This window comes from Vicia villosa, linkage group LG2 (genome assembly GCF_029867415.1).
Source record: "Vicia villosa cultivar HV-30 ecotype Madison, WI linkage group LG2, Vvil1.0, whole genome shotgun sequence".
NCBI classification, from domain to species: Eukaryota; Viridiplantae; Streptophyta; class Magnoliopsida; order Fabales; family Fabaceae; genus Vicia; species Vicia villosa.
The window spans coordinates 17,534,894-17,549,319 of record NC_081181.1 but is presented as its reverse complement, the minus strand read 5'-3'; the positions used below and the strand labels follow the sequence as shown (position 1 = coordinate 17,549,319).

The window sequence follows — 14,426 nt, the reverse complement described above, 5'->3', positions numbered from 1 at the left end:
AAATTTGCCCGCATCTTTTTTCAAGAAAACTCCAATCTGAAAATTAAGAGTCTCATATAATCATGGATTTTTATTTCAACAAATATCCTGACACATGAAATACTTAGTTTTTAGAATTTTTCTTATACAGTAATTTGGCTTGCAGTTGAATTTATTCTTACGCAAACGCCAAATACTGTTTATTACTTCACACATGCTATTTATTTATTTACAGATAAATAGTACTGACACAATTGGTACAGAGTTAAATCGTTTTGCAGGCGCAGAATCAGGAAACTCAGACTGTACTGGTAACAAGTAGATTATTATTATCTTTTGTTTCCCACTAATTTTTGTACTATATTCCATTATTTTCAAAAATCTTTTCAAATCTCTTTTTCAAAAATCAAATCCTAACTTTATTCTCTACATCTCTCTTTTTCCCAACACTATCTCCACTTTCTTTCAAATCTTACTTCCACTCAAATTTTCCTTTTGTACGGAATCACATCATTCCCCAACGTCTCTATCCTTCTTTCCATTCTATAAATACCTCCCATTTTCTCATAAAAATCTCACATCAAATTCTAATTCATCTCTCAAATTTCTACTTCATAATCCATCCTTTCTTCTTCCCCGACAAAATGGCGAAGCGGTGGGAAACGTGTTTTCTTATGGTCATCACCATTGCTACGGTGATCATGTCTTTCTTCTGTCTACATAGCCCGGAACACTGTGGACCTGGGATGCTTATGCTCCCAATCATCTACATGTTACTATTTGTAGCATGGGTTATCAATCGTCATTCTTAAAATTTGCCGTATTTCTTATTTCTTAAATGTACCGTTTATTCGTCGTACTGTTCAATATAGTATGTAATATTTGTACTGTCAGTATTAAATGTTGTACTATTTGTCATAATATTGCTTAATTACTCAAATAATATTTTATGTGTTTTCTGCCAGTCAAATATTCATTTTTCTGTGCATTAAATGATTTTCAAGGTTATTATCGGTAATTTTGCTCGCGTACAGTAAATATTGGTTATTTATTATGTCTGTGTTTTTAACAAGTCATGTAAATAAACTTTCATTTTTCACATAAAACAAAAACAACAAAAAAAGAAAATTAACTTTGACTGTTGATTTTTCACTCTAAACGTCAATACCTGAACAGTCAGTTGACAGCCAAACTGCTGGCAGTACAATTCTCAGTGTTTTGTACCATCAATCAAATCAATCTTTCACAATTCAAAATTCCAATATTTTTGTTCTAGAAGTCTTCTGAATATCACGCGATTAGCAGAGACTCAATACTGCACAAAAATCAGGTACGCTTAACTGTCTCCTACACAAACAGTCCCTGACTAGGGTTTTCTTGTTTTTACAGGAGAAACAAGCTTTTGAGACCTCAAATGGATTTCATGCACATCCATATATCTCAAAGTACCATCATACAAATTTTCAAACTTCAATTCACTCAGACGCACCGTCAGCAGCTCAAACAGTCAACAGACGACCCGTTTGACCAAAAAGTCAACAGACAGTCAAAAATGAATTTTTTTGTCAAAGTCCATGTTTTGTCAAAGTATTCATAATTTGATCATTGGATGATCATAATTCATCAAGGAAAGATCAAAAATCAACAAAACCCTAAGATTCAAAATTAGGGTTTTTGCCTGAAAAGTCAACTCAACTTTGACTGGTCATAACTCTCTCATCCTTCATCCAAAAAATTCAAACCAAAGCTCATTTTGAAGGAAATTCAATTATCTTTCAAATGCAATTGATCCCATGGTCATTGCATTCACCATTTGAAAAATATGACCAAAGACATTACAGGTCATTTTCAAAGTCAACAAAAAGACACTTTTTTCAAAAGGACACACAAGGAGCATCAAAAATCATTTTGACATGAGACCAAAGACATTGGTTAGAGGACTCTTTGAGGTTTCCAAAAAGTGCAAGATCTCCTTCATATGACAAAAATTGAGGGATTTACACCTTGTTGAAGTTGGCTAAATTTTGGGAAAATGCATAAAACCAACATTGCTCAAAAATGTATTTTTTCCAAATGGGGCCAAGTTTTCATGGTTCAAACATCTTTGCCATGATATTATGGGCCTCCCACGACCAAGACTAAGCCCATACCATTTTTATTCATTTTTTGCTTAATTTTATCTTATTTTAAGATTAAATTAAAAGGAAAAATGAATGGATAATGGGTAGCTTACAATCTAAGCATGAGTCACCCAAGGAATCTCTGATTTTCTGCAGAGAATTGAAGCACAAGGCAAGAGAATTAAAGGAGAGCAAGACTTGGTCAAATATTCAAGGATTTTTAATATTTAAAAATCAAACTTTCAACCAAGCAATCAATGCTCTTAGCTTCACTTCCAAGCAGCTCTTGGCCTATAAATGAAGTGGAATACATCAACAACAACACACACACGAAATTATAGCAAGAGCATAGCCATCATCTACATAAAATTCTCAAAAAAATATCAAATATATGTAATTTTCGTTTTCATATTTCCAGCCACTATCAATACAAAATAATCATCCTATTACTCTTGTATAACATCATAGGTAAGGATTGACTCATAACATGTGATTGAAACAACCTTAAACATGCTCACGATCATCTTCATGTTCATAACCATGTAGCTTTCGTTTTCATAGGCATGCTTAACTATAATACAAACTAATCATTTGAATGGGCTCATGGCATGACATAGGGTAGATTTGAGTGATCACATGCAAGTTCAAACGTGGTTTTGAAGCTCTACCATTTTTGAGCTTCAAAGATGTAAACCTTTCGTTTTCTATGATAGAGGCTCCAAATGAAAAAACTAACGACACCATCATGTTCAGAAGGGTCCATTTAGGTGATCTGGGTGGCCCTTGTTCTTTTTTATTTTCGTTTTGTAGGTCATCCAAAAGGTTAAAGAATTGAAAGCAAAATCCGCAGGTAATGTTGCAGGTAAATCCGCAGCAAATTCCATAGGTAAATTGAAGAAGATGATGAATAGTGATGAGGACCCTTTGACTGCTCGCGTGGCCTGTCCTCATCTTTCTATTCGCCAGTCAACTTCAGTGGGCCCCACGCTGGACTCTCAAAGTCAGCACAATCTCATGCTACTCCTCTAACCACGTGCATCATGTGTCTTGCAACCTGAGCCCTTGATCTCCACTAATCCTCAATCCAACGCACCATACAAGTGATCCACACCATGGACATCACTTAATTTCCACACCTGATCGTATCCTTTTATATTTTCTATTTCTATTTTAATTTCTTTGCAAAATTAATTAAAAATAGTTTTAAAAATCCAAAAAATATACAAAAAATATTTTTAGACTTCTAAAATAATATATTATTTTCTGAAATAAAAATATTTTATTTTTCTTCATAATTCCAATATTTTGTATAATTAATTAGTATATGTCTGTATATTTGCTTTTTAATTATTTTCAACCAATCAAAAAAATCATAAAAAAAATTATTCTTTATATTAAATATTGTTTATATATTATAAACTAATTTTGTACATATTTTGAATAATTTTCTCTTTAAGTTTTAATTATTTATGTAATTATTTGCATAATTATGTATTAATTAGCTTAATCAATTTCAAATCAATTTCAAAAATTCCAAAAAAATTAGTTTTGTTTTAAAATTAATTGACAAATATTTTGTACATATTTTAAACTTAATTTCTAGGTTTAAATCTATTTTCATCTTTTTTCTTCATTTTAATTTAATTAATCATGCATTAATTATAATTAAAATAAATCATAAAAAATCCAAAAACATGCCTTTTATTTTTCTTGCAATTTAAATTCCTAGATAAATGTATAGGTTGTCAAAATCATGTAAATAGGCTAGTTTACATTTCCTGCACAATCGATGTAATAGCGTAGATTTACTTTCCGCATTTTACATTTCCGCATTTTAATTTCCAGCAAATATAAACTGCGTGTATGTTAAAGATAAAATTGAACCGTCAGATCACTAACTTCAAAGATAAAATATCTGAATCCAATCACAATCACACTTGCACCTCTTAAGGTAATCCCTTCTCATTCTTTTCAAAATCAAAGTCAAAATTCTACTGTTTCGAGTACAAAATCGAACCTTTTGTTTGTATCCGGTGAAAGGATAGATTTTTAAAGGAAATAAGGATAAAGACCTTACAACTCAGGGTAGACCTCCTAGTTTGCTTGCTCAAATCAAAACAAACAAAATTCTCATACACTGTTGTTTTTCAAAACAAAACTTTCCAAAAAGACAATATTTTGTATACATCCAAACACGGATCATTACAAAGTTAACGTTCTTTTCAAAACATCTTTCGAAAGATAAACAAGCATTTTGTATACATCCGCACAAGGATCATTACAAAATTCAATTTACAAAGGTATTTGAAACCACATATGAGCATTCTAAAGCAATTGAAAAGTGATCGAAAAACAAGTGAGCTAAGCAAACTTAAGAGCCCATGGATAACCATGGATACAAAGGGTGCTAACACCTTCCCTTTGTATAACCTACCCCCTTACCCAGAATTTCTTAAAGGTCTTTTTTCTGTTTCTTTTATAAACCTTTCCTTAATTGGATAAAATAAAAGGTCGGTGGCGACTCTGTGAATTTTCAAAAAAATGCGAAAGCATAAGCGATAAAAAAGAGTCAGTTCACGTATCTCTCCCGCTCAGAGGTATGGCCCGAAAAACGGAGGTCCACAGGGGCTACCAAGCCAGGGAGGGAATCCAATATAAGCAGAATTAATTCGAAGTTAAACTTCCCCGTTTACAACTCCTCACTTAAAATCTACCCAATGTAATTCCAATCTATTCCTATACCTGAGTATCTCCACTCACTCCCCCTCAATCACAACAGTGATTACAAATAAACATTAAACAAATTGAGAGAGAAGACACACTTCAAAAACACACCTTGATCTGCTTAAAATCTTCAATCAAGAGACACACACTCGTGCTTAAAAGCTTAGAGTGACAAATAACAAACACCTCAAAGATTCACTACTCCAAAGCAATCATCTACGTGATAATTGTTTGGATCACAAGTAACAATAACAACACACACGGTGGAAACACAGAGAGTATAATGATCTTCACGCTCAAAAACTCTGCCTCTAAAAGTAGGATTTGCAGTCGTCTTATAGTCAGCAGGCAGCAAGACTTGGGCCATGGGCCTTCCACACATAAATTAGGGTTAGCCAAGTTAACCTAATTTCCACATCAACTGAGTGTTCTCATAAGCTGTAAACCGAGATAATTTAGCACAAATCATACAACACACAATATATAGTTCCCTAAATAGTAGCCTCAGATAAATAAGGAAACATCACAACTTAAAAAGTAACGGTTACTGCTGTCAGACACAGATGTCATGACATCGAGCACGACATCCAACGAAAACCTGTACTAGCTCAAACGAACAATCCTGCACACTTCCACATACATACAACAAGAATGTTTTACCATAAAATGCAGACAATCTAAAAGCATCTACATCCTCACCCTTAACCGTGTCAAATCTGAAGATAAAAATTTTGGAACTTTGGCCGGCTATAGGAAAGTGAGGTGTCACGTCTCTGGGAAAAGGTTTATTTGAATTTTCTTTTTCCTCTTTGGAAGATGTCCAAAGAGTGTGTTTGGTCAGTGCCTGGTCCATACCTCAAGGAGTGCTAAAGTTGTTTCCTTAGACATAGGATTTTGTTCCTGCAACTCTCAAGCAGACTTCTGCTCGAGTATGGATCAGAATTCATGGGCTTTTGCAGGAGTATTGGAGACCCAAAATCCTTTTTGCAATTGCGAGTAGCATTAACACTCCAATATGTATCAATTCAGCTTCTAACATGTCCTCTTTTGATAGGCCTTTTGGACATTTTATGCGTGTCTTGGTTGATTTGGATCTTCAAAAAAAATTCATTGATAAAATACTGGTTGAAAGAGTAGGATTCGCGTTCTTTGTGGACATAGAGTATGAAAAAGTTCCGGATTTCTATTCTTTCTTCTCGAGTATTGGTCACACAGTGAATACTTGTAAAAGGAAAGTAAATAGCAAAGACAATGCAGGGGAAAGGAAGCAAAACAAAGTTGACATAACTCTTAAAGGTAAGAAAGTTGTGGAGGTAGTAGAAGTTGACACTAACTCTGAGGAAGAGGCTACCAAGGACCAGACAAAGCAGGATAACAACCTCGTGGCAGGAGTAACTTCCAACAAGCAAGCCCTAAATGCTTTAGTGGATTCCACTGCAGTTGTTAATTATGTTACAAAACCATCCACTGAGGAGGAAGGAAATTCAGAGAGTGAATACATTGATGATACCCTTATGGTTGAAGAGGTCCCTGAAACCCAAATTGATGAAGCTCATAGGAAGCAAATCACTGACTTTCTGCAGGACTCTTGGGACAACTTGGCTGATAAGGACAAGGATGATGATCAGGGAGTGGATCTCTTGCCTGAGAAGGATTTCAAACTAGTTACTTCAAAGAGAAGAAAAGGCAAGAAAAGTTTGGCCCAAGGAAACACTAGACTGGTGTCTAGTCAACCACCTAGATTACAATGAATTGTATCTTATGGAACATCAGAGGTATTGCTAATAACTCTTCTAGAGCTGCCCTAAAGAATCTGATCATTAAGAATTCTCCAGACTTTGTGTTCATAGTAGAGCCTTGGATGAATTTTGACAATTTCCCTAAAGCTTGGTTAAACAGGTTTGATCTTAAATTATTTGCTTTTAATAATAGAGGTATTCTTTTGCCTAACCTTTGGTGCTTTTGTAAAACTCATATTGACCTTGTTATCATTGACATAAAAGATCAATATGTTTCCTTTACCATCAATCATCATGGTACTATTTTTGGTTTTCAGTCATATATGCTTCTACTAGTTACTTAATTAGGAAAAGTCTTTGGAATAATATTGGTAATGTTTTGCCCAGTACTCCTTGGTCTTTCATAGGAGATTTTAATGCTATTATTAGCAGTGCTGAATACAAAGGTAATCATACTCCTTCTAAAGCTCCTATTACGGATTTCTTTAATTGGTCTGATGTTAATAATTCTATTCATATTCCTATTTTGGGCAATTCTTTCACTTGGTGCAATGGGAGAAAGGGTAGACTTAGAACTGAAAAGAGACTTGATAGAGTCATTTGCTACCTGGATCTCTTGGATGTTTGTAGCTATGTTAAGTGTCACACTCTCCCCAAAGTGAAATCTGATCACTATCCTCTGTTATACTCCATTAGCTTAGATAAGGTCACCTACAAATCCCAATTCAAGTTTCTCAATATGTGGACTAAAAATGATGATAACCTTAGAGTCATTAAGGAAGTGTGGAAAACCAAAATCTGGGGCTGCCCTATGTTTGTTTTGGATAGGAAGCTTAAGCTGCTTAAGTCAAAACTTAAAGATTGGAATAAAAAAACTTTTGGTGATATTAATCACAAAGTCAACATTGCTGAGAATGACCTTAGGAAAATTTAGGATGACATAGGCATTTTTAGGTACTCTGATATGTTACAAGATATGGAAAAGGAAGCTCAAGATAAACTTGAGTTTGCTCTCAACATTGAAGAGGAATTCTGGAAGGAAAAATCCAGATTTAAGTGGCAGGTTCATGATGACAAAAACACCAAATTCTTTCATACCTATACTAAAATTAGAAGGAGAACTAGTCTTATAAATTCCTTAGTCATTAACAACCAGGTGGTCACTAATAAAACTGTTCTTGAAAGTCATATCATAAATCATTTCAAACACCTTTTCAATAATGACTTTGTTCCCCAGGAAAATCATTTGATTAGATCCAGCATTCCTTCCCTTGTGAATGACCTTACTAATGACATGCTAACTATGATTCCTAGTGATGAGGAAGTTCAAAAGGCTATCTTTAACCTTAAGGCTGACTCTGCTCCTGGCCCTGATGGTTTTGGGGGAGTTTTTTTACCATAAGTACTAGAATTTTATCAAACATGATGTTACTAATGTTGTCATTCAATTCTTCAACCATGGATGATCATGCCTAATTATAATGCTAACACTTTGGTCCCTGTGCCTAAAGTTAAGGAGGCTAATAGCTTAGGTCAGTTTAGACCAATAGCTATGGCTAACTTCAAATTCAAAATTATCTCTAAGATTATAGGTGATAGATTATCCCCTATCCTTCCTAACCTGATTTCTGTGGAGCAGAAAGGATTTGTCCTTGGGAGAAACATCAAGGATGGTATCTGCTTAACTTCTAAAGCTATCAATAACCTTAACAATAAAGGTTTTAGTGATAATGTTGCTCTCAAGATTGATATAGCCAAAGCCTTTGATACTCTTAATTGGAATTTCCTTATTCAAACTCTTAAGGCTTTTGGTTTTAAGGATAAATTCTGCAATTTAATTTAGCTTATTCTTAACTCTGCCACCATGTCTATAGGGTTTAATGGTAGCCAAATTGGTTACTTCAAGTGCTCCAATGGCCTGAGATAAGGAGATCCATTGTCTCCTCTTCTTTTCTGCATTGCAGAAGATGTCTTGAGCAAAAGCATCACTAACTTAGTTAACAATGACAAGATCAACCTTATTAAAGCTAACAGGTCCTGTTATGTTCCTTCTCACACCCTATTTGCTGATGATATCATGATTTTCTGCAGGGGGGTGCTAAATCTCTTAAGGCTATTTCTGATCTCTTGCAAGACTATGGAATCTACTTAGGACAGTTTTGCAATTATTCTAAATCCCTGATTTATGCAGGGGGAATGACACATAATAGGCATTACTGTTTAGCTGACATTATTGGATTCACCATTGTTGTTCTACCTTTTGTATACCTTGGTGTTCCAATATTTGCTGGTAACCCTAAAGCTATTTATTTTATGCCCATTGCAGATAACATCAGACTGAAGCTTGCAGCTTGGAAAGCTAAAACCCTTACAATAGCAGGCAGAGTTCAACTTGTAAAGTCAGTCATCCACAGTATGTTGGTGCATTGTATCTCAATTTATAATTGGCCTGGAAGTATCATCAAGAAGGTTGAAAGCTGGACAAGAAACTTCATATGGAGTGGAAGCATTGATAAAAAGAAAATTGTTACAGTAGCTTGGAAATTCTGTTGTAAAAAGCTTAAGGAAGGAGGTCTGGGAATTATTTCAATCAAGGCCTATAATGACGCAACTAATCTTCAGCTCTGTTAGAAATTTGCAAACAAGAGCCAAAGCTGGTACACTCTGCTCTATTCCAGGGTTATGAGAAATGGAAGGCCTATAAAGTATTCCATTAAATCATTTATTTGGAATGGGATTAAGGATCATTACTCTATTGTTTTGGAGAACTGCATTTGGAGTATTGGAAATGGTAACACTGTTAACTTCTGGCTGGGAGATCCTTTTTCCTACAAGTTCCAGGTTCCTAGCAAATTCCACAATTCCTTGACTTCCAAGGTTAAAGATTGGTGGCATGATAATTCCTGGTTAATCAGTAGGAACATTCAAACAGCCTTACCCTCCCTTCATAGTATGATTGTTGGCTTCTCCATCAGTGATCTGTCCCATGATACCTTGGTTTGGAAGAATACTTCTAATGGTGTTTTAACTTTAAAAGATGCTTATAACTTATTTATGAAGCCTAGTCCTCAGCCAAGTTGGGAATCTTTTCCTTGTGACACGGATGCTTCTCCTACTCACTCCATGATTGTTTGGAGATTCTTACATCATAAGCTACCTACTGATGAAAACCTAGTGCTGAGAGGTTTTTCATTTCCTTCTGCTTGCAGCCTGTGTTTAGCCTCTAATGATAATGACTTTCATCTGTTTTTTGAATGTAGCTTTGCTACACATATTAGGAAGTGGTTCAGTGACATCTTGCAGCTGCATTTTACTATTGCCAACATGGAAGACTGCAGGAAAGTTCTAAAATATAATTGGTCCAAGCAAGCTGATGCGGTTATTCGGGCCTGCATTGTTTGTATTTTTTTTATCATATTTGGATTGCTGGGAATAAATAGAGATTTGAGGACAAGAACACTCATTGGAAGACCTGTGTTGCCTTGATTTCTGCTCATGCCAAACTGGTGGGAAATGCTTCATCTAAATCCTCTAATGCTTCTATGAACAACTTCTGTTTCCTTAAACGTTTCGATATAACTATCAAACCAAAGAAATCCTTAAGTACTATAGAAGTTCTTTGGAATCCTCCTTTGTTTGGTTGGATGAAGTGTAACATTGATGGTGTAGCAGTTGGTAATCCTATTACTTCAGCTTGTGGGGGAATTTTTCGGGATCACGAGTCCAACCATATTCTTAGCTTTTCTGCCTTTCATGGTGATGTTCCTCCAGAGATGGCTGAGTTTTTGGGTTCTATCATGGCTTTGGAAGAGGCTAGTAGAAGAAACATTAGTAAACTTTGTATTGAGTCCGATTGTAGCATGGTTGTCAAAGCTTTTAAAGATCATTCTTCGGTGCCTTGGAAGGTCCGGTCTCGTTGGCTTAAGTGTTTGGATTATACTTTAAAGATTGATTTCATGAATACTCACATTTTTAGAGAAGCCAATTTTTGTGCGGATGCCTTGGCTAGTATTTGTTTAAATTGTAAAGATGTCATTTGGTTTAATTATGTGCATACGGATATCTTTAGAGAATTATTGCTAGACAAGGAGGATACCCCTAGGTTTAGGATTTGTCATTAAGGGGTTTTGGCTTGGTCTCCCCTTGTGTATCTTGTTCTTCCTTTTTTGTTTTAATGATATTCTTCTTCTTTTGTTAAAAAAAAATACCCACACGTCTAACTCTCTTATTTTTCTTTAAGATTCTACTTTTTTTAATAATTTCATTTCATTCTCATAGGCACTTCACCATTTTTCCTATAATACATAATAATAATAATAATAATAATAATAATAATAATGAGATATACATAAAGTTTTATTTGAAAAAGTTAACTTTAAAAATTTTATAATCTTAAAACAAAAATGATATTTTTATAACTTTTTTTACACTACACCGTATAATAATAAAATAATATTTTTTAATAAAATATAAAAATAATAAAGTTTTTTATTTTTTAGATTAATAGGTATTGATATAAAATTGTGCGATTAACCAATTTCATAACTTCATAAACTAATATTTTACATTTCATTAACCAACTATGTTCTACTACTAAAAATTATTTTTAACATCTGGGTCTTTATTAACCAACTTCATTATTTGATTAATCAATCTTTTACATTTCAATAACCAGCTTTGCTTTACGTCTAAATTATTTGTAATATTTGGATGTTCATTAACCAACTTCATAAGTTAATTAATCAACTTGTTACATTTCATTAACCAACTTTATTTTACTATTAAAATTTATTTTTAATATTTACGTGTTTATTAACCAACTCCATCACTTCATTAACCAACTTTTTACATGTCATTAACCAACTTTAATTTACACTTTTCATACACTATTCACAGGGCATTGTTCGCATCGCAATATTATTCACGCACTATTCATGATATTATTCACCGTATTTATGAACAGTACCTATGGTGTAGTGTATGCTTGAGTGTATTGTTGATGTTAAAATGATTTATAAGGTGACGACTACATGAAATCCCTCAGTGGACAGGGCCGGTGGAAGAGCTGTGCAAACAGACCAATTGCACAGGGCCTCTTAATGTATAGGGCCTCATAATTTATAGTATTTTTTATTAAAGGTATGTCATGATATAATTTCAGTATTTATAACAGTTTTATTATGAAATTGATGACACTTAAAAATACTGACTACCCTTATATAATTCTTTAGCTATTTGGAATCATATGCTAAAAATAGAAAATAAATATATACTAATTAATAAGTAATAACCGTCTAAAGCTATTTCTTTCCCTTTTCAATTTAATAATATGAAATGGATTAATGACATATGGGTACTTTAATGGCATAAATTGATCTAATCTCTTTTGAAAAAAATACATCCTACGGTTTATTTTAATATAAATAAAATAGTAAGACAATAGGTAACATAAATTCTTTTTATTTTATTGTTTTATTTATAAATTTTTAACTATTACTTCAGCATATATGATTAAAATATTTTCAACCAATTATTCTTTTGTAGGGTTAAAGTGTTTTAATTTTTTTTAATGATTTAGTTCGATTTAGTTATTAGTTTAAATTATTAGAGGATATGTTGAACAAATCAATTAAATAAGAATCAAATTGAAAAGCACAATTAAATCTAATTTAAATTAAAAATATGTGTAATTGTAAATAGAGCATTCTATAAAAAATTACAAGAAAATCTCGACAAGTTTTAAGGGTTAAAACTTTAATGTGTAGGATAAGTTTAATTTAATGTGTAGGATAAGTTTAAGCATATGATAAAGTTGAGCTAGAAAATAAATATATTGCAAAATTTTTATTTTTATTAAGGGCCTAATTATAATATTTGAACAGGGCCTTCAAATTGTTTGGGACGGCCCTGTCAGTGGATCATATGTTTAAAACTTAAGAGTTATTAAATCTATCAAACACTAAATTTTCTTAGGTAACCAAATCTAATGCACATGCTGGCATTTTGTTAAAGAATTTTTAGTTTCAATTTTGCACATCACATAATTTTATTACCAACTTTAGGAAAAATAAAGAGATTTGATAATGTACATACTTGTGTTGATATTAAAATAAAACAAAACATTTTATTAAAGCATTTGATAAAATGTTGGCAAAATACTCTTTTTGGTCCCTTATGTTAACCTCGGATTCATTTTGGTCCCTTAACTTCAAAAAGTGTCATATTGGTCCCTTAACTCTTCAAAAGGTGTCATTTAAGTCCTTTTTGTCATATTAGCGACGGAAATAGCGACCAATTTTTGAGTTTTTCCGTCGCTAATGTGACAAAAAGGACTAAAATGACACCTTTTGAAGAGTTAAGGGACCAATGTGACACTTTTTGAAGTTAAGGGACCAAAATGAACCCCGAGGCTAACATAAGGGACCAAAAAGGGTATTTTGCCTAAAATGTTCTCAGCAACTATAATTTATAGTTCTAAGGTTCTAAAAAGGACAAGCGCAAAACTAAGAAGAACAATAAAATAATAAATATTGAATAATTTTTTGTCCTCCTCCATAAACCAGAATGGCTTAAATATATACTAATATTTGGTAGGATCAGCTAATGGGCTCAGTCTACTTGAAGGAATTACAAAACACAATAATAATTAAACTAAATTATTTTAGGACATAATCTTTCATCCAAATAGGCTTTTTTGTAATTCGTTTGGGCCTGCTATCACTATTGTCTGCCCCAAGAATAACCTTGTCCTCAAGGTTATGGATTAAAGTAGTTTTGGGTTGGGTAAAAGACGAGGCCCATTTGGTAGGAAATTGGAATTGGTTTGGTTGTGGGGCGGCTTGGGAGAAGAGATGTGGCAGACCTTGGTGTCGCACACTCGCGAAAAAATGATCGGAATCAATAGAGTCGCCACCGATCTTTATTTATTCTGACGGAGAATGGTCTGATAGCACATCTGGAAGAAGCAAACTTGCTGAAAGAGTTGGATCCAATATGTAGTAAAGCTGTGAATGGGAAAAACCTGAAAAAGATGAGCATCATTGATGAACTTCTCTGCAAACCCACTCCCTACACTGTAGAATTCATCACAACAAGGAGAGTTAAAATCAATGATTTTCCCTTGTTCAGCGCTGGAGAAACTCCTCAAACCATACTGTACTTCATTGAGTTGTGCAAGCGGGATGGAACACCAATTGATCCAGCTTGGTTCCAAGGCAGAAACAATCCACTTCCAGCAGTCCACCAAAAGAAGAAATCCAAGAAGAGAAAAGCTGCAGGAGAAGGAACTTCTACCAAAACTCACAAAGTTCAGAAGACAAAGAAAAAGCATTCTTCAGGTAATCCTCCTACTTCTATCTCTGTTATTAATTCTAATAATGTAAAAACATTTGAACAACCCTTATCTCAAACATCTAAACAACCCCATCTCAATCAACTGAACCTCTTTTATCTCAAACATTCGAACCACCTTCACATCATACATCTGAACCAACCCCAGTTCAAACTTCTAACTGTAGCAACCTGCCCTAAAATTTAAATTTAGAGTCGCCACCTATTCTACCAAGGCGAATAGGAAACCTCGCACAGTTAAGAGATCAGGGTAAGATACTATATTCAGGTCGAAGGAAGGTGTTAGGCACCCTCAACCCTTTCCTAAAGGTTAACATTGCAAAGATAAGGGTTATGGCAAAACATAAAGAAAGATGACAGACAGTAAATAGAGTTAAAGGCTAATTATTTGAACATGATTAGAGTTTGGAAGAGGGGGACTCGCCTTGTTGCCAAGTGCCTACGTACCTCCATATGGAGGATCAGAGTCTACGTAGTTCGGGGAAGGGTTGTACGCCCTTAGCATTAGAATTTG

At 33.9% G+C, this 14,426-nt stretch overlaps 1 protein-coding gene across 1 annotated transcript; it reads left to right on the top strand.

Annotated features, from left to right (window-relative positions):
• Positions 1-5,860: 5,860 nt before the first annotated feature.
• On the top strand, positions 5,861-6,574 carry LOC131648650 (uncharacterized). Its single transcript, XM_058918387.1, has one exon. The coding sequence runs from the start codon at positions 5,861-5,863 to the stop codon at positions 6,572-6,574; it is 714 nt and encodes a 237-aa protein (XP_058774370.1).
• The last annotated feature ends 7,852 nt before the right edge of the window (positions 6,575-14,426 follow it).

Coding starts and splice junctions, on each gene's coding strand:
- LOC131648650 (XM_058918387.1), top strand. CDS start 5,861: ATGTCCTCTTTTGATAGGCCTTTTGGACATTTTATGCGTGTCTTGGTT.